Below are 24,381 nucleotides of genomic sequence, written 5' to 3' on the forward strand. Positions count from 1 at the left end.
TGGAAAGAAAATTTAGAAATAAAGCAGACGCTTGCTTGCCTTCTCTCTTTGATCTTTCTATTTCGCGTGTTATTGCTCTTGACACTCTCACTTGTTAGCGCACAACAACAAAAATACGCAAATTGCGGATCTCCAATCACAGATCCCGTTTCGAAGCTTCTCGTTTCGTTTGGACTCTCTCCGTTCCGTTGCCCGTTTCCGTAATTGGCGCGCACTCGCGTGTTGATACTCGTTAGCATCAATCTCGACTCGTTCTTATGCGCCTTGGGAGTGGGCACTATCCACAAATATCCACTTATTTAGTGTCCAAATTGACTCTGCCTTAGTTTGTTTGTATTCTTTTCCCAGATTTATTGTAGTTTGAATCTGGCTTGGCTTATATTATTGTGTGTATTGTCTTGATGCCGCCGACGTTGACGTTAAACTGATTTTGAATCGGTGTTTGGAGCGCTTTAGTCCAAGCCGAGCGTACATTTTTCGCCAAGCCTGATTATACCTGGTACTCGAAGAGTATAGGGGTATATTCGATTTGTGGTGAAAGTGCATGTGTGTAACACCCAGAAGGGTGCACTTCCAATCCAAAAAAAACAGATATATTCTTGATTAGCATAGACGAGTCGATATAGCCATGTATGTCCGACTGTCCGTCCGTCCATATGACCGTCTAGATCTCAAAGACTATAAGAGCTATCAAATTTTGTATACAGACTCCTGTGATTTGAACCTGCCACCACAAGGGACGGAAATCTGTGTCATCCACAGATTTGAAGATAGGAGAAAACCGAAAACGCAGAATCGTAGAAAATTACCATATCTAGCCGAATCTGGCTCAGATCAGATCATTATTATAGCCAGAAGGAACCAATACAACCCCCATTCAAGCGATAACTCATCCTCTATCTCTCTCACACACTTTTCATCGTGCAGCAATCGGCTGGTGTTGGTGGGAGAAAAGAAAAAAAGGACAACGATACCAGACAATTTATAAAATACATATATACTGACTGAGTGCCAGATATAAAAGTAGAGCCGCGGCCTTTGCGACGGCTCACAGCGTTCCCGGTCGATTTTTTCTATAAAGCAATCGTTGTGTAGTATATATGTACATCTGTGCGTATGTATGTACCTAAATACATACATATGTACGTAAATACATATGTACAGCCCAATGTTTATAGGCATGGGCAACTGTAATACCGTTTGACTAACTTTAGACTAATACAAACATTCATTCAAGAACAGATTGCATGGTATTCTGATGTGTATAAGGCTTTTGATGTGTGTTTGTGGGGGTGGGATTCTAAAATGCATTGTTCGTAAGCTTTTTATTTTTTATTTTTTGTCAGAGTAGGTTGTATCTACGTTCAGCTCTTTCATGGCATCCAATAGCCAAAGGTCGGGTCATGCTAGAGCGATCAACTAATTGGAGTTATTCGCAAACTCGTGCCATCGCTCGGCACCGTCCACTTCGCATCGATTGGCAACTTTTCCACGGGCTATCCACATAAAGATTGCCCATCGCCACATCAGCTTTTCCCATGACACCTTATCAGGACTGCGGCATATGAGAAGGGCTCTCCAAACAGATTACTAGTCGTAATATATTTGTCTTTCAAACTTTGTTAAGTTTGCGTGACAGGTTCCACTGTCGGTGTTGCCGTTACCGTTGCCGCGAAATATGAATAAGCCCACGAACAGCCAGGCCGAGCGTGTTGAGGATGTTGGCGGACGCTTATAACTAAGCAGCCACTAATTGAACAAAAGCGTTATTAATTAAGCTTCAATCTATTAAAATAGAAAGTAGATCAGACGATTGTCAACCACTCTAAGGTTACAAACGTACACAAAAAGGCAGTGCTTCTCAAAAATGTAAAGGTGAATTTGTCCGTAGAAATATATGTAAATGTTTCTACCTTATTGGCTTCGAACATCGCACTACCATGGCTAGCCCCAGTCCAAATCTTGTCCAATTCGCCATTAAATATAGTTGGAATTAAAGCCGAAAGATGAGAAAATGAACGGTCAAATGCACTCGACTTTATAAACCCAGCTTATCGTCCTGGTCAATAAATCATATCCTCAGGGTCAGCGTTTATTGACTCTGTACTTTTGTCAACATCTACTGATCCCAATGGGCCGAGATTTATTCTTCGTTTACCGGCGCCAGCCCACAAAAGCAGACCGCTGGCAAAAAAAGGTGTTTGCGTCCCAGACTCGTACCCGTTTGTAGAAGGAGCTGTGAGCGACCGAGTGCTGATCGCATCCAATCTCCCTAATATGAGTTCTTTTTTAGTATGGTGGTCCGGCTGCTCCCAAATTAAACGAGGGGGGACGTTGTGAGTTGCTGCGGACACCGCAACTCTACGGTTATACCCGATACTAAGTCAGTATGGCTCTCCTCCGGCAGATGGCGCTAATATTTAACGACACGACAAAGAGTGCGTGCGAGAGAGACAGAAAATCAGTCTGAGCGTGACGTCGGGCGCTGCGTAGCCACTGCAAATTGATTTGTTCCTTTTGGCTATAAAAATGATCTGATCTGATCCAGATTCAGCAATCTGATAGATATGGTCATTATCTATGATTCTGCGTTTTTAGTTTTCTCGAATCTGCAATATTGTGGATGCAACAGATTTTCGTCCTTTGTGTGGGCGGAAGGGGGTGGGGCGAAATTTTGAGATATACTTTTTATAGTGAGATCTAACAGGAGTACGGACACTAAATTTCGTTACTCTAGCCTTAATACTCTCTGAGATTTGTGAATATCCCCAGATTTGCATCCTTTGCGGGGGCGGAAGGGGGTGTGGCGAAATTTTGAAACAAACTCGTCTCGGTCCGATATATTAGGAGTGTGGATACCAAATTTGGTTGCTCTAGCTTTTATAGTCTCTGAGATCTAGGCGCTAATGTTTTACTCTAAGCAAAGCCGCCTATGCTACGTGTGTGTTAGAGAGAGACAGGGCGAGAAAAAATTAAATTGTTTTCGTGATGCTGGCTATAATAATAATACGATCCAATTCAGATTCTGCAGTCTAAAAGATATGGTCATTCTCTACGATTCTGCGTTTTTAGTTTTCTCGTATCGTCAAAATTGTGGATGCCACAGATTTTCGCCCTTTGTGGGGGCGGAAGTGGGCGGGGCAAAGTTTTGAAATATTTTTGGAGCAGTGACATATCACAGAAGTCTGGATCCAAAACATCGTTGCTCTAGCTCTTATAGTCTTTGAGCATTAGGCGCTGAAGGGGACGGACAGACGGACAGACGGACAGACGGACAGACGGACGGACGGACAGACGGACAGACGGACAGACGGACAGACAGACATGGCTCAATCGACTCGGCTATTGATGCTGATCAAGAATATATATACTTTATGGGGTCGGAAACGATTCCTTCTGGACGTTACACACATCCACTTTTACCACAAATCTAATATACCCCAATACTCATTTTGAGTATCGGGTATAAAAACATGCCTACCGCAGATCAGAATTCTTATAAGCTAAGGCTATACAACAACAGCAATCATTATGACAGCGACATATATGTAATTCTGTACTGGTTTAAAAAAGTTTGGAGTCCGACTAAAGCTTTTATACCTGATAATCAAAAAGTAAAGGGGCATATTAGATTATTAGATTTGCGGTGGAAGTAGATATGTGTAACGCCCAGAAGGAAGCGCTTCCGGCCCCATGAAGCATATATATTGATCAGCATCAATGGCCGTGTCGTCCGACTGTCCCTCCGTCCAGATGAGCGTCTAGATCGCAGAGACAACAACAACTAGAGCAACCAATTTTGCATCCATAACTCCTAATATCGACTTACATACAGATAATGTTTATGTAAGTTTTCATAGAGGAAAAGAGATTTATAAAGGACATGCATTTCTTATGACGTTTGCGAAGTGCACTTAAAATAGCATAAATTCTTTGACTGGTCTCATTTTCCTGCTAGAGATCAATAGATATTTTTAAAGTACTCAATTGAGATAAACTAAATTAAAGACTTATATTTCGTTAACGGATAACGGACATCTGGCGCGACACCTTGGGCTTTGATCTGTGCTACAGTTTTGTGACGCACTGTGTTCACATATACATTCAAATAGATTTTAAATTGAACACGCGTAACAGTCACGGCAAATGGCGATCGCAAATAAAGATAATTGACCATGCGTTCCATAAATCACCAGTGCTTTGTTGTCTTTTTGATTGTGTCTATCTCTACGGGAGCAGATAGAATATGTAGAAACACGGAAACAGCAGTTTTGCCTCGAAGTTTGGTCTATGGTCCTGGCTGGACTTGTTTGTATTTAAAATAAGGGTATCAACATAATTATGTAAGATTTTTTTTTGTAATTCTTGGTAACAGTAACAATTAAGTCTAGGAATTAATATTTTCTTGTCTTCGATTGCGCAGCGCCGATCTTGTTTTCGTCGTCCGCCGCGCGCTCTTTCCCGTGCACATGCCAAAAACGCACATGCCCCCTATTTACACTGAAACTAAAAACACACTTGCTAGTTCGTAGAACCACAATGGTCAGATTGAAGAGGAAAGTAAGGCAGGGAACTAAACAACACACATGCAAACGATACATTGAACTAAGTGGGGGAAGAAACAGAAGTAATTGCTAATTGCTGAGTAGACAGTTGGGTGCTCGATTTTACTGCAGTACGAAACACGTGTAGAAATGGATATAGTGTTGAATCAGTTTGGCATGCCGACGCCCTGCTGAAAGCCGAGCGTTTCTTGCTTCTTCTTCATCTCCTCCTGTAACTCCAGAGCTAGCTTCTTGTACTTCTCAGCCTCTTTCTCGTTTTTCTCGATACCGTCGCCTCGAGCATACATCTGGCTTAGGTTGGCACACGCGTACACGTTGCGCAACTCGCACGCCTTGTGGGCAAACTGAAATGCCTTCTTCATGTCTTTGAGCAAAATGTAGTCGGAGTCCTTTAGCGTTTTGGCGGGCGTGGGTCCATTGCCGGTAGCCACAGTACCTGACTCTGTCCTCTTTTGAATGCCAGAGATGTGCATCCCGGACAAATAAAAGCAGGCGTTTGCATTGTTCATGTCGCAGCTCTTTGTGAGGAACTCCAGACCCTGCAATTTAGTAAGAGGTGGTCAGACAAAATCTTCAGATCGCACTCAACTCACCTTGGGCACATTTCTGTCAATCTCTTTGGGCATGGAGCGCGAGACAAGCAACAGGCCAGAGTGGAGGCAGGCATCGGAATCGTTTAAGTTGCATCCCTTCTCGTAGTACTGGTACGCCACTCGGGGCTCACCCTTGCTGCCGCTCTTTCCCTTTCCCAAAATGCTATAGTTGCCAAACTTATAACAGGACTTTGCGTAACCATAATCGTCACAAGTCGATTTATATACCTTTGACGCTTTTTCAAAGTCCTTCTTGATGCCCTCAAGATAGTCTCCCAGCAGGTGGCAAGCTGCGAATATATTTCACGCATATACATATGAAAGTGTTATCTCAGGTCACGATTTGTTTTGTAATTAAAATAGGTAAGCACAGAAACATAGGTTATAGCAGAGTTGTTATTGCTGTTTGCATGTGTTTACCTTCCGGTTTCTTCTCTGAATAACAGCCAAATCGATACTCGATGCCCAGCTTTTCGATGTACTCCTTTACATCTGACTCCTTTTTTAAGTCGTATGCCATTGTTTCAATTTTTAATTAACATAAACTTTAAATATGTTGTGTTAGTTTCGGCCTTTTGTGACAAGTGTTGGAAAACACAGCTGATATTCTTTGCTTTTCTTACGCGACATATCGATATTTAAACGGAAAAAAGAGTAAATATAGTTGTTATAATACTATAATACTCTATTCACACAAGCTATTTTGGGATCATCCGTAAGGTTTTACTGTCCGAAAATCTACTTCCATTCACCTGAGATGTTTTAGTCCGCACGTTTCTATCCGATATTTCGCCGATAGTTTTTAAATGCAACCCGAAATAATTGACATTCACAGAGAAAGGAAGCAAAATACAAATAATTGGCGCCTAAAATCGCATTCAAAAATTTTTAAATTTCAGATACAATTTCCATTATTTCCTGGACTCCTTTAGAAATAATGGAAATTTTAAAAGATTTAATGAATACATAAAAACAGTGCATGCATATGTATGTATTTACAAACAAATATAGTTTTCACACTTATATGCTAGCTTGGGTTTGACCAACTTTGCAATGGCTGATCTAAGCTCAGAACAAACCTTTGTGATGGTGGATTGACTAAGGTGTGTATCGGTTTTTCACATCTTTGAAATTCCCACCGCTCTACTTTTTCGGCGATGAAACATGTGTATTGTAATTTTTTAAAGTTTAACAAGGGAAAAAATGACGACATATATGTATGTATGTATGAAACTGACCCGGTGGCACAGATTTATTGGCACAATAGCCGCAAAAGCATGCAGTTCTCTATGCTAACGGCAAGGCCTTGCCGACCGGACTTCATCGATCTGCTTCCCGAACAACGACGCATCTAGCTGAAACCAGAAGCAGTGTCCTTGCCTGGGCGCCACTACAACAAAAACAACTGATCCGTTTTTTCCTGCAAGATAAGTGCCTCTATGGTGAAAACTTTGACTGTCGTGTAATTTCGAGCCCGTTGACTTCAGGGGCGAAATCATCTCGACATTTAGGACCTTGACCCCGCTGCAGCGGAGGGAAAAATCCCAACTTATTTGTATGTGTTAGGTTAAAGTTAGGTTCCGATGACATCGCCAAACTAAAAAACTTCAAGGAAGCAATCATTGACGATTCCGAATTCCCAGGCTGATCAGGAATATTTTCTAGTCCTGTCCGAGAGGGATCTATTCTTTACCTTCGTTTATCTTCTACGAGTTCGATGTGTATAAGCCGCAGAATAACACAGCACAGGAATATCCTGCATCCTAGAAAGGGACCGATCTCCTGAGGCGCTGTAGAACCTGCTAATGACCGAAGATGGCGTTTGTTACTGAGACACAGATCTCGCCGTTATTGTCAAAGTCGATCCTCAAACACAAAGTTATTGTAATTTATCGGGGTAAATAAAGACATACAAAGTTGTGATACTACAGCACAGTGTCCCTGTCATCAACAAACCCTTCTCCGCTTAGTGTGGCGTCGGTTAGAACAAATATTAGCTATTGCTATTGGCCGAGCCGCTCGTGCGGTAGTCAAACAGTTTAGGTATCACATCGCCGCATTTGGCCGAAATTTTGATGTCAGCCAAGTGGTCGGCCCGCGTGTCTCCAATGTTTACAATCGCCACCGGCAACTTGAGGTCCTTGGTCTGCAGAACGATGCGGTAGCCGGAAAAAACCAGCAGACTAGAACCAAGCACTAACAGGCCGTCGCTATTGTAGACCATTTCAGCGATCTTATCGAGGCGCTGCCTGGGCACGCAGTCCCCGAAGAAGACAATATCTGGCTTGAGATCGCCACCGCACTGCGGACAGTCAGGTATTTTGAAGTTTTCTATATAATCGAGTGGAATCTCCACATCACCATCGGGCCGTGTCATTTCCAGCACATTATTGAAGGTGGAATTAAGGGAGGCCAAAATGTGCTGAAACTCGTGGCGATCAGTGCGATACTCGCAGGACAGGCACTTTATCACGTAACCACTGCCATGCAGTTCTACCACGTTTTTGGTGCCAGCCTTGGTGTGAAGGCGATCGACATTCTGGGTGACCACCGACTGAATGCGCATTTCGCGTTCGAAACGAGACAGAGCATGGTGTGTTGCGTTTGCCTGTTTACCGGAGAAGCTCGGCCAGCCCACAAAGTTGCGTGCCCAGTACCGTTTGCGTACGTTGGACGATTTTAAAAACTCCATGTGCTGGATGGGCTTGTGGTTGGTACGGGCGTAAAGGCCGACACCCTCGGAACGATAGTCGGGTATACCTGGTGAAAGCAACAAGGGTTTCATGATTGTTCTGCGTACAGCTAGAGTTAATTATGTTTGATCAATATAAGTCACCTGATTCCGTTGAGATTCCTGCACCGGTCAACACAACTACATTTGGTTTCGAGAGCAAAAAATCCTCCAACCGCTTTATATCATCGTCCAGCGCCGGCTTGTGCTGTGGCACATATTGCTGCTTGATGCTGCACCTCTGCAGAGAAGTGCTGCGAAATCTAAGTAAGTTACTTACTCGCATTGTTTTGTTTATATATCCTATAGAATATTATGCAAATTACATAACACTGATCTATCGATAATGCATCGCATTTCACTACACTTCAATTGCAGAGAGAGTGAGACCAGCAACAAAAACCTTAAAGCCTAGTACTCAGATCAACAAAATTTTCTATTGATTGAAAGCCATATGTATATACTTCGCTTGGGACAGAGAATGATCAGGTGCACACGCTCACTTTTATGTATTTGTTTACCAATAAAATCAGTTGAAAATTCAAATTTGTATGACATTATGCCAGAATGAATTGTTTGTGGGCGCTGTGCCTCTGGAAGATAACGATGCACGGTGAAGGCATAGCCATATTGGATAAATCGGTTCTTGTGAAACAGAAATGCAATCAACATCTTCTTTAACTGCTTATAAATTAATGAAATGACTGCCGGGTATAAAACTAATAAATTATAAAATCCATATATTCGGCTTTCATTTTACTGCTTAATGAGATTAAAGTTGTCTTCATTATTTCATTTTTCTAGCCGACTTACACATTTTCTTGCTTCCCTCCATTTTTGGCTGGCATAGCATGTCGACGAAAGATAGAATATAAAAATATTCCGCTCGTGCCCAGCAAATACCATCTTTGCTTTTCCAGTATGTATCGGTTGAATTTCAAGTATTTATCGGTTTTATATTTTGCTGATCTGAGCAATAATTTCCATCGAACAAAATATAGCATGTTTTTTATCGTTTCCATACGAATATCATCACTGATTCGGGCAATGGAAATATTTACTGATCTGAGTACGGTGTTGTTATCGAATCGTATAAAATACCGATTAATACTAGAAAGGAAAATGATTCATTTTTTGCTGGGCACGAGCACTAACCAAAAAGTAACTTCCCTAACCGCAAAAAAAATCACCAAGTGTGGCAATCGTGCACTGTCTGTACCTGATATCGCTATCCGTTTCGATAGCAGCTTGATGAAATTTTGCCATCTCTACAGCAGCGGCCGCAGAGTTGTAAAAAGAAGACAATTAAATAAATTTAACGTGTAGTTTTGTATGTGTACGAAAAATTTCGCACTCATAATAAACTTAGTTGAAAGTCAATGGTCGATTAAATTTGCCATCACTTTCGGCTATACAGTGGAGTAAAGCTTACCGACATAACAACACACATTCTCCTGTGTGGCGTTTGCGCGTATCGCTGTGGTGTGCTTGTGTGTGGTTGCATTTAACTGTGTGTGTGTATTCTGTCGGCTTATATTTGCACGCACGCCAACATTTGGAAAATATATAGAAAAGGCGAAAGCAAAGAAAAGTCGGCAAAATGTCCTACCCCCCGCGTCCTCCAATGCCGCCCTACATGAATGCGTCAATTCCGCCACCACACGTAAGATAAACCTGTAGTTCCATCAACTATGTCGGCCAACAGCACTAATATGGTCGATTCCATCTATGTTTGCAGATGATGCAGTCCATGGGCAATCCGCCGCGCAGCTTTCGGAACTCAGCCACAATCAGCTCTCAGCCGACAGTGTATCACCGCCCGCCGGAGCCACAACCTCAGTTCCGTGGACCAATCATAACCGTGTTCGTGGGCAACATAAGCGAACGGGTCCCTGAGGCTCTGCTCAAACGGATCCTCGCCACCTGCGGCATGGTCATCAACTGGAAGCGCGTCTCCACATTCGGATTTTGCGAGTTCGAGTAGGTTATCGCAGTGATTCGACGAACCCAAGGTAGCAGTGAACGTTTTCGCCCTAATGGGAACACTTTAAGGTTCACTTCTATCTCATTTGTCTGTCATTGGTGATTGGTACGTGATACCTGATACTCTTCTAACACGCAACTTTGCATTATTTCAGTGGCCCTATTGCGGCGATGCGGGCCGTTCGCTTGCTCAGCGAGATGGAAATCGATGGGAAGAAGCTGGTGGCCAAGGTGGATGCGAAGAATAAAGTACTCATCGAAGACTACAAGGAGAAAGAATGCAAGAACGGTGAGGGAGCGAATGCTGTGGACGAAAAGACTGAAGACGAACGTGCCGTCAACCAGATGCAAGATCTGCTCGAAGAGCACAAGCACGAGTTCGAAGGCTTCGATGGGAGTACTCGCGGTGATCTCTATGGGAGTAGTAACCGCAACAAGAAGACGCGTCGGGAGGATGACATCAAGATCAAGGTCCTAAACGAGAATGCACTGGAGGAAGAGAAACGCAATCTGATTAGCAGCGAGATCGGCAAGTTTCGCAAACGTGCGGAAGCCGATGAGCATCGCAAGGAGCTGGAGAAAGAGAAGGAAAAGGAGAAGCTGGCCGCCAGCAAGGAGAAGGAGCGCGACAGGGAGCGGAAGAAGCAGCAGCGGGACAGCGAGCGCAAATCTTCCACTAGAAAGGCCAGTGCCTCCGAAGTTGACGACGTTGTCGAGATCGTTGAAAAGGATGTTACAGCACCTGCCTCGACTGGAACCGGTTCGGCCCCCACTGCCCCTGCCCCTGCCACTGGCTCCGCTTCCGCCTCCGTCTCGGCGCGCAGTAGCAGCAGCCGCAAGGAGCCCGTGACCATCGATATGACACAGAAGGAGCGACGGCCCGAAACGAAGGAGGGCCGACGTCGCCGCTCCAAATCCCGTTCCAAGGATCACGAGCGCGAACGTGAGAGGGAGCGTGATAGGGAGAGGGAGGCGCGTGAGCTCCGTGAGAAGGAGCGTGAGCGCGAGCGTGAACGTGAGCGGGAGCGCGAGAGGGAGCGTGTCGAGCTCCGGGAGCGAGAGAGGGAACGAGAGCGCAATGAGATGCGAGAGCGTGAGAGAGAACGAGAGCGGGACAGAGAGCGCGAACGCGAGGAGAAGATCCTCAAGCCAGTGCGCGACCTGCGGCGCGAGAAGGAAATGGAGGAGGAGACGCGCGAGCGCAAAAAGGCAGAGAAGAAAGCCCGCGAAAAGGAAATCGCCTACCAGCAGCGCCTCTCCAACTGGGAGATGCGCGAGAAGCGCAAATGCAAGGAGAACGAGAAGGTAGGAGAGTTCATCCTTACACACGTCTTGCACTATTTCATTTGGTTTCATTCGTTTCTTTCGACAGTACCGCCTGAAGGAGGTGATGCGTCATGACGAGCGGGAAAGCGATGCCAAGCGCCTGAAAGAGTTCGTCGAAGATTACGACGATGAACGCGACGACTCGCTGTACTATAAAGGTCGGGAGCTCCAGCAGCGTCTGGCAGAGCGTGTACGCGAAGCGGATGCAGATTCTAAGGACCGAGAAAAGGAGGCGGACGAACTAGCCGAACTGAAGACCAAAATCTTCAGCGGTGAGTTCGAGAATCCTTCGCTGGAATACGAGAAGGCCCGCCGCGAAATCGAGAAGCTGTACGAACCGCGCATTCTTGTAACCGTCAACCAAGAGCCAGTAGCCGGCCAGCGCGATCGCCTGGCTAAGCAATCGGCTGCAGGGGCCGCGACAGCTGACAACCAGGACCCATCCCTGATACCGGCGGAGAAGCGGCGCAAGGAAATGGTGGCCTACGATCCAGACTTGGCTGAACACAACGATGATTCCATATCAAACGATGATCATGGTTCCATAGCCGACACTGCCTCAAATGCCAGTGCCTATGCGAAGAACAACAACAAAAAGTCGCCTTCGCGTCAAAACAGTTTAAGCCGGCAGAATAGCGAGTCCAGGGACTCGGTGGCCGACATCCACACGCCTTCTCAGAGTGCCATGAATGACCTGGCGGCTGGGAACGATTCGGTCATGGTCCATTCGGCCACTCCCCCCATCACCATGCCGCTCATCTCGCTCACTCTGGGCAACAACCTCAAGAAGAAGAAGATCGAGGCCACAGGAGTCTTCGTCAACGACGACGACAACGACGAGAACATCAACCCCAAGAAGCGCAAGCTGGTTCCTCTAGGTAAGACAGTGGGACCATCGCACAATCACATGAACCATTGCCTAACATTTAATTCCATCCCACACAAAGATTACGACGACATGAGCAATGAGCAAGATCACCAGGCTGGCAGCGGTGGGAACAGCAGCAGTATGACTGCTGCGGAACGCCAGAGCTCTGCCGTGTCTGCGGCCACAGCTGCTGCCGCTGCTGTTAGCCAGAAGATAGCCCAAGCTGGCGGGGGCTCTGGGTCCGGATCAGCGTCGTCCGGGAGTGGGAGCGGCGGAAAAAGCAACAACAGCGCAAACGCCAGCAGCCAATCGGGCGGCAAACATCACAGTAGCAAACACGGTAAGAATGATGCAGCTGCATCTGCGACCAACAGCGCAGATGCTGCCGCGACAAACACCAAAAAGGATGAGAATGGTGCAAAGGTGTATGATGAAAAACGGCGCCATATAAAAAGCATTATTGACAGGATACCCACGCAAAAGGAGGAACTATTTAATTATAAACTTGACCGCAACGAGATCGATAGCGGTCTAATGGAACGAAAAATACGTCCATGGATAAATAAGAAAATCATTGAGTATATTGGTGAGCCGGAGCCGACTTTAGTGGACTTTATATGTTCCAAAGTTTTGGCCGGCAGCCAGCCCCAGAGCATCCTGGACGATGTGCAAATGGTAAGCTGTCCCTTGAGCCGCTTAACTTTAACTGAAAACTAATCCAAACTTAATTTCTCTGCTGCTCTTTCACTCACTTTGCTCACGGTGCTGGTGCTCCTGCAGGTACTGGATGAGGAAGCTGAGGTATTTGTAGTGAAAATGTGGCGACTGCTCATTTACGAACTGGATGCCAAAAAGAGCGGCATTTCGGGCAAGTAGAGGCGGCAACCGGATCGCGACCAGATCTGTGCTGTACGAGAGACGAACGATATACGTTGATAGATCTTAAGTTATACTTACGGAACCTATACGACTACAAAATGTATATAAAGGGCATGCTCCGGGAATTGTTGCGGCCAAATGTCGAGCTTTGTTTTATAAGCGTCCTCCTTCTTTCTTAAGCAATAGCGCATCCTCAACGACTTCTCAATCCACCTTGTTAGCGATAGCGGTAATTGCCACATCGAATCGCCGATAAATGTAAATACACTCTTACTCGAAGAGTAAAACAAAACAAACAGACACCAAGAACAGAAGCAAAATCAGCTCCAAACGAAAACCACAATGTCGCAAACCCATGAACATTTCAGTCAGCGTGACTGTTAAGGCTTTTTCCGCTTAGATGGAAAAGGGGATATCGTACTAGTATACATACATATATTACAATGCACCTTCATTATAATTTTAGAAACTACCATAAACTGTCGTGCCGATTGGACTTGTGTTGCTATTCTACATCCTTCCTAAGTTTCACTAGTGACATCAAAGTCAATTTACTCTGTACGCTATTTTTTCGGAAAGTATGTAGTTCACGAAAGAACATTTTGACTTGAAAGAAAACGGAAATGTCATTTAAATAAAAACAAAACATGAAAGGATAATCAGCTTAATATATTTTTGGGTTTCGATAATGACGGGGAAGAAAATATGATCTAACATCTAACAGAATGTTTCCTTTGGATCAGATCGAAGACAAGGTGAATCCCCTGCCACGCGCTCGCTCTCACTCTCTCTCGTCGAGTGGCGCCCCTATAACGACTGGATGGTATCTCGTTGGGAAGAGAGAGAGAGAGGGAAAGCAAATTGCAGTACGATTTGCGGTAAAGACAGGAATATTTATCATTAGGTGGAAGGAGCATAAACGGAGTGCAGGAATATATAGTGTACAAGTTGTATAATTCCTAATATTGGATATACGCGACTCACGTTACAGCTGGTTATTACCTTTAGAATGAGTTATAGATAAGCCCTACTGTGCATTCCCTGCCTTCTATGTATGTGAATATGAATGTATGAACCGATTAATAAGCTATTAATAAGCGTCACTCACTGAGCTCATTGGTAAACAAATGTTTTGATTTAGGTAGATAAAGAAACTTCGAACCTTCCTACATTTGCCAATAAGTATTGACAGTTGGAGTTATTCTTCGAATCTATTAGTGTTTGCGATCCTTAGAGACAAACTAGCTTGAATGCACGAGCATGGGCTTTATAGGCGAAACAAATTGAAGGGTTAGTTTGACTTTATGCTAATGATATTGAAACAAATAAGAAAATACACGCTAAAAATTTGACAAAGCACACATAACATCTGGTTGAAATACACGAACGTCAACAATTACACGTCGAGGCAGGTTTCTCGTGAACGTCATTGCCTCCAATATCCATGCCATCGGAGCCATATCCGTTGCCAAAATACTCCGAGGATACAATCTGCAAGAGAAAAATGGATTATTTCTGAACATACATATACCGAACTTCACCATGTAATCAGTTACCTTCTCAACAACGTCCTTGAACACATCACTAACGAACTGGTCGCATTTGGCCGAGGTCTCGATGAAGAGTGCACGATGCTTTCGGGCAAACTTGCGCCCCTCCTCGCGATCGACAACACGCTCCTGGTCGATTTTATTTCCCACGACGATTATGGCTATGTTGGGATTATCGCTGTAGCTGTCCAGCTCGGCCAGCCAGGCCTCAAGTTTGACCAGGGAATCGCGGTTCGTGATATCGTAGACCAGGATGGCGCCAAGAGCCTTCCGATAGAAGCTTGGTGTCAGACTGCGAAACCTTTCGGCTCCCGCAGTGTCCCAGAGTGCTACTTTGTAGTCAATTCCGTCGACATTCATCACCTTGCTTTTAAAGTCCATGCCAATTGTGACGTCATGATTCTCGTCGAATTTGTTCTCGACAAAGCGCCGTATTAAGCTATTAGAAAAACATGATGCAAACAGTGAAACTTCTAGCTTATATCTGGTGCGTAAATATATGTATATATACAATGGAAGGGCGTTCGTATATGGAATATACGCAGCAGGTCTAAGGCACTGAAATATATACATACATATGTATATAACATACCTGGATTTGCCTACACCACTTTCTCCGATGACTAACAGCTTGATAGCCCTATCAGCCATTGTTATCAATTAATGTGTCTGTTGTGCTTTTTTAAAGAACTCATTGGCTCTTATTTATTTGTAGAACTATTGCGGATCTAAATATACAGCGAATCTTTGGCGAGCACGGTTGCGAGTTGTTTACATGGCTCGACGCTGCAATGAGTTCGATAAGTCTAAATTGCAGCTCAGAATGAACCGATTCTTTGCATCGATATTCTTTTTGTCGAAGAATATTCAATATATTATCTGAACGAAATACTCAGATTTCTTTTAAATAATCGTAAAAAATTTAGTGCAAATATGCCACCTAGTTATAAGAATTTCCATGCATCCAGAGCAAAATGAACCAAAGCGACTTTAGTTCGATGACAGTGAATTTGAACCAGCGCGCTGGTTCATTGCGTGGTTCCGAAATCGGTTTGACGTCAACCAGTTATCGTTCCTTCTTTCTTTTTTGACGTGACCAGCGAGAAAAATGGTTGGTGCCGATTTTGTGTGAAAAATAATCTATGAAAATAACAGACATCCGTGCATAATACATAAAAAAAATGTGTGAAAATCAAAGACAGCAATACCTAATTTGTGATGAGAATAATATTTGTTTTAGTGCTTTCTGAATAACTAATAATTCGATGATTTTTTGCCTCACTCAGGTAAAGGTCAAGTGCTCCGAGCTGAGAACCAAGGACAAGAAGGAGCTCACCAAGCAATTGGATGAGCTCAAGAATGAGCTCCTCAATCTGCGTGTGGCTAAGGTCACTGGAGGAGCGCCTTCCAAGCTCTCCAAGATGTAAGTAGTGTTTTGCCCAGCTCCCTTGCCTCAAGACTTACCGACTTGTTTGTTTTGCAGCCGTGTGGTGCGCAAGGCGATCGCTCGCGTTTACATTGTCATGCACCAGAAGCAGAAGGAGAACCTGCGCAAGGTCTTCAAGAACAAGAAGTACAAGCCCCTGGATCTGCGCCGCAAGAAGACTCGCGCCATCCGCAAGGCTCTGTCGCCTCGCGATGCCAACCGCAAGACGCTGAAGGAAATTCGCAAGCGTTCCATCTTCCCTCAGCGCAAATATGCCGTCAAGGCATAAATACTGCAGCAATTAGTTCTGTTGCATTTCTTGAGGACGTTAAGAGTTATCCAGCAAATAGAAGAAAACGAAAAATAAACAATTTTTTTAATGTGATTACAACTTTTTGTTTGCCATGCTGGGAGCGTCCCAAATTGAAGTGTGAAAAACGCGTGTGCCTCAACTTATGAATGATTTTGTGGTTCGATTCCTAATGGCTTCATAACGCTCAACCAGCTGTCGTAAATAATCTTTACGTAAAGTAGAATTTAGGCTTTGGTTCGAGCCGTAACCAATCCTCTATAGGGGTTCCAGTTCCCCCACACAAATTCAGTTTAATCAAACGTAGACCTGGCATTCTAAATTGATCTAAAGTTATATTTATTTCGGTTGCTTCCGATTTCATACGCGGTTCAATACACGTATATGTACATACATAAATTAGGAAGTAATTGGTAGGTAATTGGTATGATGAACAGCTCTAATGCAAAGGAAGAGGCTCGACATCGACTCAATCATACTGAATATGTTTGGCACATTTGGTTAGTACTGTTCTTTTGAACAGCGTGAAAGAGCGGAGTGCTGCGGATGACGCCCGAGAGTTCCTTTGAGTTTTTGCTTTGGTGATAGTTCCTGCTTGGCATCGGCGACAGGGGCTCGCCCCAGAACTTGAGAAGCGCAAATATCTTGTAGTAGGCCACTCTGCAAGAGCAAGGATATACATATATTATCGGTTGGGAAGGGGGGCGGGGGGAAAGGAAAGCCATGCCACTTGCCTGTAGTTGCGATTGCTAGCCGCGTAAATGATCGGATTGATGACGCTGGAGGCCCAGGCCATGACTGAGGCTATTATGTGCAGCCAGGGATAGGAGGTTTTCCGCTCATCGTCCACCACATTGGCCAGCATCAGTGGCAGAAAGCAGATGAGGAAGCACAGGAAGATTGTCACCATCATTACAGTGAGTCGGTTGTCCTCGCGCACCTTTCTCGTGCACGTTGTCGTCACGTACGAGCCCCCAGACTCCCCCTTGCCCGCCGCTTTGGCGCCAATCTGGAAGTTGTCGTGGCTCCGGATTTTCCTCTTCTGGTGCAGCACAGTAATGTAAATGCAGGAGTAGGAGATTATGATGACCAGGCAGGGCAGCAGGAAACCAATAAGGAAGAGCGTCTTCTTGATCGACTTGCCCTCCTTCTTGAGTATTGTGCAGGAGAACGTCGCCTCGTCCAGTCCCATTTCCCCCCAGATCCCCAGAATGGGTGGCAGCTGTAATATTCAATTTGATATTTCCCACACTTAATCGCTGTCCATTTTGTACTCACCAGAAGCAGAAAAGACACGGCCCAGACAAAAACCAACTGCAGCGTTATGAGCCTAGGCTTGTAGATCTGGGAGTATCGGCTATGGCAAGCGATGAGTATGTACCTGCAAGGGGATTACACCAGGGTGTGGATTAGTCAAGAGCCTTCGCAGAGCGGCTTAGCCGCCAGCTCCTACCTATTGAGGGTGATTCCCACCATGCTGAGAAGTGAGACGGCCACGTTGCCGTAGAAGATGACAGGGAATATCTTGCACAAGGTGGTGCCGAAGGTCCAGCTCTGTGGTGGAAACGAGTTACTGATTGTTGAATGGCCACTGTGTGTACGGGGTCGGACTCACCTCCTGGAAGAACCGAACTGCTGTCAGGGGCATGCTGAAGGAGCAGAATAGCAGGTCTGATATGCTCAGGGATATGACAAAAGCTGTCGTCGCATGCTCCCGTATCGTCGGGCTCTTGAGCAGAGCCAGCAGAGTGATTAGGTTTCCTGGTGCAGAAGTAGTTAAGCAGGTTAGCAGATGCCAGACGAAGGTACACACTTCATTCACTCACCTAGCACGCCGATGGTCGTGAAGACGCAGGCACTGATGGCGGCAAACATTGTTGCCGAATGCGGGTATATCGACTGGGATGCGGGGGCACCCAGGTCCACGTTCATGTCCATGTCCATGCTGGAATATAGAGACGGAGGAAAGAGTTATTTAAAGCTACAGATTAGATAAATGGGTACATCCAATTATGATTGAATTACCCTTAACAAACACCTAGCACTATGTACATATGTGTGCCAACAAGTGATCTTCTTTGAACAAGCAGACGGGTATTGATTTTGCGGCACGCAGACCGGCGGAAGGAAGGTAAATGTATGCATTCCTTATCAGGATCGGTGGCAGCACATTGTAGACTTTAAAGGCGCCAGCAGGTCTGGCTTAGAGCCCCCTTTGACCACTGTTCCGAAGATATGACTCCGCCCTACACGCACGTGAATTGATCGAACACCCGTATAAAGTCCGGTATGTAAGTGAAAGTGCCGAAAAGACATGTTTCTAGGTCTGAAACGATGTGCCAAAATCCTGCGGAAGCGATTGGCTCAGACAAACTTGATCTCATGGATAAGCGAGGAAGTCTGCGAACTCCGAATGCTTCTCTCGTGTTGGTTTTCAGTCGCGACATTTGATTTATGCGCTCTGAATTTGTTATAAGATTTCAACTGGACTGGTAATATATGAGTGTAGTAATGATCAATCCGGTTTTCGAATGATTACAATCTGCATGGCTGGCGACATGTCCCATCTGAACTTCCTCGTCAGAAAGACAAAGCAGTCTAGCAGTCTAGGTCTTTCAAATTTCAAAAACCAAAGAGTATAAATCTATAATTATGTAGATTAGTGTAGATGGGATTCCCTAATGAGATGAAAGCTGTAAGTCAGCACTGGATAAAGGACACATACATATGTTTGCAATAAATTCAAGATTATTATACCCGATACTCAAAATGAGTATTGGGGTATATTAGATTTGTGGTCAAAGTGGATGTGTGTAACGTCCAGAAGGAATCGTTTCCGACCCCATAAAGTATATATATTCTTGATCAGCATCAATAGCCGAGTTGATTGAGCCCTGTCTGTCTGTCTGTCCGTCCGTCTGTCCGTCCCCTTCAGCGCCTAATGCTCAAAGACTATAAGAGCTAGAGCAATGATGTTTTGGATCCAGACTTCTGTGATATGTCACTGCTACAAAAATATTTCAAAACTTCGCCCCGCCCACTTCCGCCCCCACAAAGAACGAAAGTCTGTGGCATCCACAATTTCGACGATATGAAAAAACTAAAAACACAGAATCGTAGAGGATGACTATATGTTCTAGAGCGTAAAATCTCAACCAGATCGTATAATTATTATAGCCAGAATCAAGAAAACAATTTCATTCTTTCTCGCTCTGTCTCTCTCTAACACACAGGTTTCATGGTCGGTTTTCCCAATTGCAAAATATGAGTTCAAGGATCTCAGAACCTATAAGAGCCAGAGCAACCAAATTTGGTATCCACACTCCTGTGATATCGGACCTTGACCGTTTTGTGTCAAAATTTCGCCGCACCCCCTTCCGCCCCCGCAAAGGACGAAAATCTGGGGCATCCACAAATCTCAGAGACTATTAAGGATAGAGTAACCAAATTTGATATCCGCACTTCTGTTAGATATTACTATAAGACGTATATCTCAGAATTTCGCCCCACCCCCTTCCGCCCCCACAAAGGACGAAAATCTGTTGCATCCACAATATTTCACATTCGAGAAAAATAAAAACGCAGAATCATAGATAATGACCATATCTATCAGATTGCTGAATCTGGATCAGATCAGATAGTTTTTATAGCCAAAAGGAACAAATCAATTTGCAGTGGCTACGCAGCGCCCGACGTCACGCTCAGACTGATTTTCTGTCTCTCTCGCACGCACTCTTTGTCGTGTCGTTTAATATTAGCGCCGTCTGCCGGAGGAGAGCCATACTGACTTAGTATCGGGTATAACTGTAGAGTTGCGGTGTCCGCAGCAACTCACAACGTTCCCCCTCGTTCTCTCTGTGTTTTTTCCATCTCTCATGACAAGTGCAAGCAAAGTTCATGGAAATCCCGGAGAGATCCCGCTTCCAGCATTATGCAACAAATCCATTCATCCCTTCTACGAACAGCGACACAAAAGATAGATAGAGAGAGAGAGAAAGAGCCTGAGTCACTCATCGGCTCCGACACCAATTCTGGCGCTTACGCATAATATAAGATATATTTTATAGGTTACATATCAAAGACTGATACGTACACTGACTGAGTACCGTGTTTGCATGTAGAGCCGGTGCCCTTGACTTTTGAAAGCTCTGAAAAATTCACTAAAGCGCTCATAAAATTCTCTCTCCAGCTGGTTTTTATAATGACTCCTATACCCAGATTTGTATTTCTGTACTGGAAATCCCCTCTGATTAGGGGTCTACGTAGCTTATCGGGCATTTATTGCGAGTTTAAACTTCTTGAAGGAAACCATTTGCAGAGGATATAATATATTTAAATTGAACAGAAGCTTCTTAGGGTGAAAATCTTATAACAGTGGGATCTAACAGGAGTTTGGATACGAAACTTAGTTTCTCTAGCTCTTATAGCCTCTGAGATCTAGGTGCTCATAGTCGGATATTGATGCTGATCAAGAATATATACATACATATACTTTATGGGTTTATGGTACCCTATATGTATATGTACAACAGCTTTTAAAAAGAGTGTCTGCCAAAATAAGAGTATCGTTTTGCAATAGGTGTCCGCTCAGATCGGAGGAGAGAGAGTATAGACTTCGGCTCGCCGAAGTAGCTTCGTTCTACCTTGATAATATTTTAACCGTAGATTTTATCTTAGTGGTAAAGATGTACCGGGTCTGTAGGTATGTATGTATGTACATACATATATGTATGTATGTCCATATATTTTTGATCAGAATCGATGGTATGATTTGAAGTACTAGCTACATACATACAAAGCTTGAAAGCTTCTGTCGAAACGTTGAATCGTCGAAAACTGAACCAAAAGCTGAGTGAGTGCACATGTTCTGTGACTCTTAACAATGTGCAAGAATCAAGTGTTCTTCTGTACTCCAATGCCTACTGTCGGGATTTGTAATGGTTATCTTTGCGGACCGGCATGGAGTTATCAGCGGCAATTTTAATGTATTTTTTACGACCAATTCAATTTTAATTTTCTTTTTTTTTCGAGTTGATAAGTGGCGCAGAAGCGGCGCCCGCACTGGAGGCATTCTTGCAAGTTGCAGTCCCCCTCCACCGCACACACACGCACAGACACCCACACAGCACACACACAGACACAGACACAGACACAGGCACAGAGTTTTCAACGCACCTAATATGGTATGAAGTGGGTTCTGTTCCCAGTTTTGCGCTCTTTGGAAAGTCAACAGAACAGAAGAACTTGCACGAACTTGACAACGCGTCAAACAATATACAGATGTGTGTGTGTGTGTGTGTGTGTGTGTGTGTGTGTGTGTGTGGGTACAACGGAAAACAATGAATCAATGGAAATCTCAATTAGCCCGGGGTTTGAGCACCACGAGGGGTTTTCTGCCGCGCAAGCATAAATTCAACGAGCGGCTTAAATTGCTTTGCACACACACAATTTCATTTATGATTATTTCTTGTTATTTGGATTTGGATCGGTTAAATTAAAATGCGCCATGTTACGCATTTAAATATGTATGTTTCCGGTGCATGGAACGTTCTCCGAACGCTGCAGCACCACCGACACCACCGACACCAGCAGCAGCAGCAGCAGCACCACCACCGCCAGAAAGGCAGCTGGGGTGAGGGCTAAACGAATCGGTTTCTTTCATGCATGATCAACATGTGTGTTTGTTTTCAGTTCTCTCCGTTTTCGGACAGGGGGAGCCCGCAAATGGAAATCTGTACACGCATCCAATCCCGGGCCCACTCCATCTCATCCCGTTCCCAGGGCTGCGCGAGTGTACACAACACACAGCGAAGCCCCCTCCCCCCAGCCAGTTGGCAATGATGATGGCACAGATATCAGAGATAACGCTCCCCCACTCGGGCCGAGCGGATTACTCCCCACCGAAACGCATTGTGCACACACAGCTAAGCAAATAGGAGCTTAAAACATATGTAACAACATACATATGTACATATGTATGTATGTATGTATGCATGTTGTATGTTTGGAGTTGCACCCCAAACAGTCTTATCAGCCTTGAATTCCCACAAGTCGAAATTCCTCAGAATACCAAGACAAGAACCGGAACCCCAAAAACTTATCGATCAAACAATTTACATGTGCACACAATATATGTATATATAAATATATGCCAGTGGTACCATTTAAGCTTATTTAAGGCTATATCTAGAGTTTGTGTACCCATTATAATCAATGCGTAGGAGGGGTATACTAGAAAACAGAGTCCTTAGTTCCCTAGTCCTTGCAGGCGTTAAACGGATGTGGCTATAGCGACTCGACTATTGATGCTGCTTAAGAATACATATACTTTATGGGGTCGGAAACGTTTCTTCTGGCTGTTATGTTTTAAGGTAAAAAAAAGACATATCGAATGGATCGAGATTCATAGACTAAAATTCATCACGATCTGATAATTATTGCAGCCAGATTTACCCCTAATCAAAGAACGTTGAAGTTAGATCGGTCATATGTTTTCTATGCCTTTGACCCTAGTCATAAGAGTTGTGTACAATTTGGGTAGAGATTGAACACATTGGTAATTTCATAATTGCGTGCCAAAATGATGGCGATGTTCAATATATGGAACATCTGATCTCTAAAAGAGTATATAAATTCCAATGTACATATTTAGTGTGGTTTTTCTTAAAGCAATTCAAACAAAATTATCGTTGTGGCAGTATTGCCATCAATCCTCATCTCATATTAAGTTTTTTTTGCCGTTTTCTCCAATAACTGGATCTTATATTTGGTAATAATGTCGTTAATAAAAAAAGTAAATATTTGAATTGAATACGTGATACATATGGCTTAGATAAAACGTTAGTTACTGGTAATGACTTTTGATTTTCCGTATTTTTACAACTGCGAAAGACACTTTTAATTGATCAACAGTCTCTAGATCTCTATATGTATGTAAATAGTAGATAATGGCAGAATGAATTTACATACATATGTATGTGTCTAGAATAGCACATAATACTTTTAGAAATACTGGCTTAATCAGGATTTGAGACGGTCTTATTCTACTCTGATCGTTTTTCTAGATGGTGTTTTGTCCTCCAGTATTCCTATGTTCTTTGATGTCATTGCACCGAAAATATACCTATGTATGTAGTATCTGCCCGTTGCTGCTGACTAATCGAAGCTCAAAAATGTAAATTTCTTGATAGCCAGTGAAAAAGCTGTTTCTGACTCTGCAACGGTGGTGGTGGAGAGGGGGCGCGGGGTATGATGATGATTCGTTCGCTTGGAATCTGTGCAGCGGCTTTTGTCCGGAGAGTGGAGATTTAATATTTAATCGAAATCAGCGCAACAGAATCAACTAAATCTGCGAACATAAATAAAAACAAAAGGCAAGCCGGGAGGATAGGACGGTGGCGAAGAAAATTTGTGAGTACGACTGTGTGTGCGTGTGTGTGTGTGTGTGTGTGCGAAGCTGTTCGACATAGGGTGGGAATTGAATTCCGAATGCCGTTGCATCGGACAGTCAGGCAGGCAAACAAGGGAGACGGGACGGAACAGCCGTTTCTTTATCATTTCGTTATGGTACTTCCATTCATGTGCCTATGAATCTGTATGTATGTGTGTGTTTGTGTACCTACTGCAACAACAATACCCTGCACAATTGCCTTAAATTGTTGGTATGATTCCTGCCTTGGCTTACCCGATCGTGTTAATGGTACTTTTTTCTTTGTTAAGCGATTTTAAATATTATTTTTGTAATTGCATTTTGCTCGATGCACAGCACTCGGCCAACCAAAAAAAACACCAAGATTGGCAATAATAACACGTATTAGAACTTGTTGGCAAGTCGCGATTAGAGTACACAATGTTTCGTTTAATGGTTATCAAAGCCTTCACTGGCTCTGACGTTGGCAGTGACACACCGAGCTGAGGCTGCGGCTGCGGCTGTGACGGCGCAAGATTCTGCGCAAGAGATCTCCGATCACGTTCGAGTTTGTATTTTCTTTGGCAATGGACAACAACACTAACAAAAACAATGCCGAGAAAGAACTCTGCCGCCACTAGGTCGAGTGCTGGTGCGAGTGCAGAGGCGAGTGACGAAGCTGAGCTGGGGTTGCTGCTGTTTGTTTTTGCATTCGTTGTCGATGTCGTTGTAGTGGTCGGAG

General features: G+C 44.2%; 6 protein-coding genes across 7 annotated transcripts; 2 read left to right on the forward strand and 4 right to left on the reverse strand.

Annotated features, from left to right (window-relative positions):
• Window positions 1–4,282: 4,282 nt before the first annotated feature.
• On the reverse strand, window positions 4,283–5,693 carry LOC113566581 (cytochrome c oxidase assembly factor 7 homolog). The gene is made up of 3 exons (XM_026992818.1): window positions 5,579–5,693; window positions 5,159–5,448; window positions 4,283–5,104 (listed from the first exon to the last, which is right to left on the reverse strand). The coding sequence occupies exons 1-3, from the start codon at window positions 5,676–5,678 to the stop codon at window positions 4,712–4,714; spliced, it is 783 nt and encodes a 260-aa protein (XP_026848619.1). The 5' UTR covers window positions 5,679–5,693; the 3' UTR covers window positions 4,283–4,711.
• A 1,329-nt stretch (window positions 5,694–7,022) lies between these two features.
• On the reverse strand, window positions 7,023–8,175 carry LOC6600705 (NAD-dependent protein deacylase Sirt4). The gene is made up of 2 exons (XM_002025784.2): window positions 7,995–8,175; window positions 7,023–7,918 (listed from the first exon to the last, which is right to left on the reverse strand). The coding sequence occupies exons 1-2, from the start codon at window positions 8,173–8,175 to the stop codon at window positions 7,152–7,154; spliced, it is 948 nt and encodes a 315-aa protein (XP_002025820.1). The 3' UTR covers window positions 7,023–7,151.
• Window positions 8,176–9,231: 1,056 nt separating this feature from the next.
• Window positions 9,232–13,088, forward strand: LOC6600704 (RNA-binding protein 25). Of its 2 annotated transcripts, none has more exons than XM_026992812.1 (6): window positions 9,232–9,552; window positions 9,628–9,869; window positions 10,028–11,177; window positions 11,245–12,076; window positions 12,146–12,406; window positions 12,534–12,670. In XM_026992812.1, exons 1-6 carry the CDS (start codon window positions 9,490–9,492, stop codon window positions 12,599–12,601), a joined length of 2,616 nt encoding a protein of 871 aa, XP_026848613.1. In that variant the 5' UTR covers window positions 9,232–9,489; the 3' UTR covers window positions 12,602–12,670. The 2 variants fall into 2 exon arrangements, with proteins under 2 accessions (XP_026848613.1, XP_026848612.1); XM_026992811.1 differs by adding an exon at window positions 12,847–13,088 and having other exon boundaries at window positions 9,235–9,552; window positions 12,146–12,741.
• A 507-nt stretch (window positions 13,089–13,595) lies between these two features.
• Window positions 13,596–15,253, reverse strand: LOC6600703 (ras-related protein Rab-18). The gene is made up of 3 exons (XM_002025782.2): window positions 15,088–15,253; window positions 14,502–14,934; window positions 13,596–14,436 (listed from the first exon to the last, which is right to left on the reverse strand). The coding sequence occupies exons 1-3, from the start codon at window positions 15,144–15,146 to the stop codon at window positions 14,335–14,337; spliced, it is 594 nt and encodes a 197-aa protein (XP_002025818.1). The 5' UTR covers window positions 15,147–15,253; the 3' UTR covers window positions 13,596–14,334.
• A 306-nt stretch (window positions 15,254–15,559) lies between these two features.
• Window positions 15,560–16,301, forward strand: LOC6600794 (60S ribosomal protein L35). The gene is made up of 3 exons (XM_002025781.2): window positions 15,560–15,606; window positions 15,782–15,918; window positions 15,979–16,301. The coding sequence occupies exons 1-3, from the start codon at window positions 15,604–15,606 to the stop codon at window positions 16,208–16,210; spliced, it is 372 nt and encodes a 123-aa protein (XP_002025817.1). The 5' UTR covers window positions 15,560–15,603; the 3' UTR covers window positions 16,211–16,301.
• Window positions 16,302–16,546: 245 nt separating this feature from the next.
• LOC6600793 (protein trapped in endoderm-1) lies at window positions 16,547–24,336 on the reverse strand. Its single transcript, XM_002025780.2, has 7 exons — window positions 23,916–24,336; window positions 18,058–18,176; window positions 17,847–17,992; window positions 17,685–17,785; window positions 17,510–17,612; window positions 16,966–17,453; window positions 16,547–16,891 (listed from the first exon to the last, which is right to left on the reverse strand). The coding sequence occupies exons 2-7, from the start codon at window positions 18,173–18,175 to the stop codon at window positions 16,705–16,707; spliced, it is 1,143 nt and encodes a 380-aa protein (XP_002025816.1). The 5' UTR covers window position 18,176; window positions 23,916–24,336; the 3' UTR covers window positions 16,547–16,704.
• Window positions 24,337–24,381: the final 45 nt, after the last annotated feature.

Source organism: Drosophila persimilis, unplaced genomic scaffold, assembly GCF_003286085.1.
Source record: "Drosophila persimilis strain 14011-0111.01,24,50 unplaced genomic scaffold, DperRS2 tig00000793-arrow-arrow-pilon, whole genome shotgun sequence".
In the NCBI taxonomy this organism is placed as follows: domain Eukaryota; kingdom Metazoa; phylum Arthropoda; class Insecta; order Diptera; family Drosophilidae; genus Drosophila; species Drosophila persimilis.

Bases quoted from the DNA above. Each gene is read 5' to 3' on its own strand.
- LOC113566581 (XM_026992818.1), bottom strand. From the start codon at position 5,678: ATGGCATACGACTTAAAAAAGGAGTCAGATGTAAAGGAGTACATCGAA. The intron at 5,449-5,578 runs GTAAACACATGC...ATATATTCGCAG, and splicing joins TTCAGAGAAGAAACCGGAAG to CTTGCCACCTGCTGGGAGAC. The intron at 5,105-5,158 runs GTGAGTTGAGTG...ACTAAATTGCAG, and splicing joins TTGACAGAAATGTGCCCAAG to GGTCTGGAGTTCCTCACAAA.
- LOC6600705 (XM_002025784.2), bottom strand. From the start codon at position 8,175: ATGCGAGTAAGTAACTTACTTAGATTTCGCAGCACTTCTCTGCAGAGG. The intron at 7,919-7,994 runs GTGACTTATATT...TGCTTTCACCAG, and splicing joins AGGAATCTCAACGGAATCAG to GTATACCCGACTATCGTTCC.
- LOC6600704 (XM_026992811.1), top strand. From the start codon at position 9,490: ATGTCCTACCCCCCGCGTCCTCCAATGCCGCCCTACATGAATGCGTCA. The intron at 9,870-10,027 runs GTAGGTTATCGC...GCATTATTTCAG, and splicing joins TTCGGATTTTGCGAGTTCGA to TGGCCCTATTGCGGCGATGC. The intron at 12,077-12,145 runs GTAAGACAGTGG...TCCCACACAAAG, and splicing joins GCGCAAGCTGGTTCCTCTAG to ATTACGACGACATGAGCAAT.
- LOC6600703 (XM_002025782.2), bottom strand. From the start codon at position 15,146: ATGGCTGATAGGGCTATCAAGCTGTTAGTCATCGGAGAAAGTGGTGTA. The intron at 14,935-15,087 runs GTATGTTATATA...TTTTTCTAATAG, and splicing joins AGTGGTGTAGGCAAATCCAG to CTTAATACGGCGCTTTGTCG. The intron at 14,437-14,501 runs GTAACTGATTAC...TTTCTCTTGCAG, and splicing joins TCAAGGACGTTGTTGAGAAG to ATTGTATCCTCGGAGTATTT.
- LOC6600794 (XM_002025781.2), top strand. The intron at 15,919-15,978 runs GTAAGTAGTGTT...TTTGTTTTGCAG, and splicing joins CCTTCCAAGCTCTCCAAGAT to CCGTGTGGTGCGCAAGGCGA.
- LOC6600793 (XM_002025780.2), bottom strand. From the start codon at position 18,175: ATGGACATGGACATGAACGTGGACCTGGGTGCCCCCGCATCCCAGTCG. The intron at 17,454-17,509 runs GTGAGTACAAAA...TGAATATTACAG, and splicing joins CCGTGTCTTTTCTGCTTCTG to CTGCCACCCATTCTGGGGAT. The intron at 16,892-16,965 runs GCAAGTGGCATG...TTGCTCTTGCAG, and splicing joins GCTAGCAATCGCAACTACAG to AGTGGCCTACTACAAGATAT.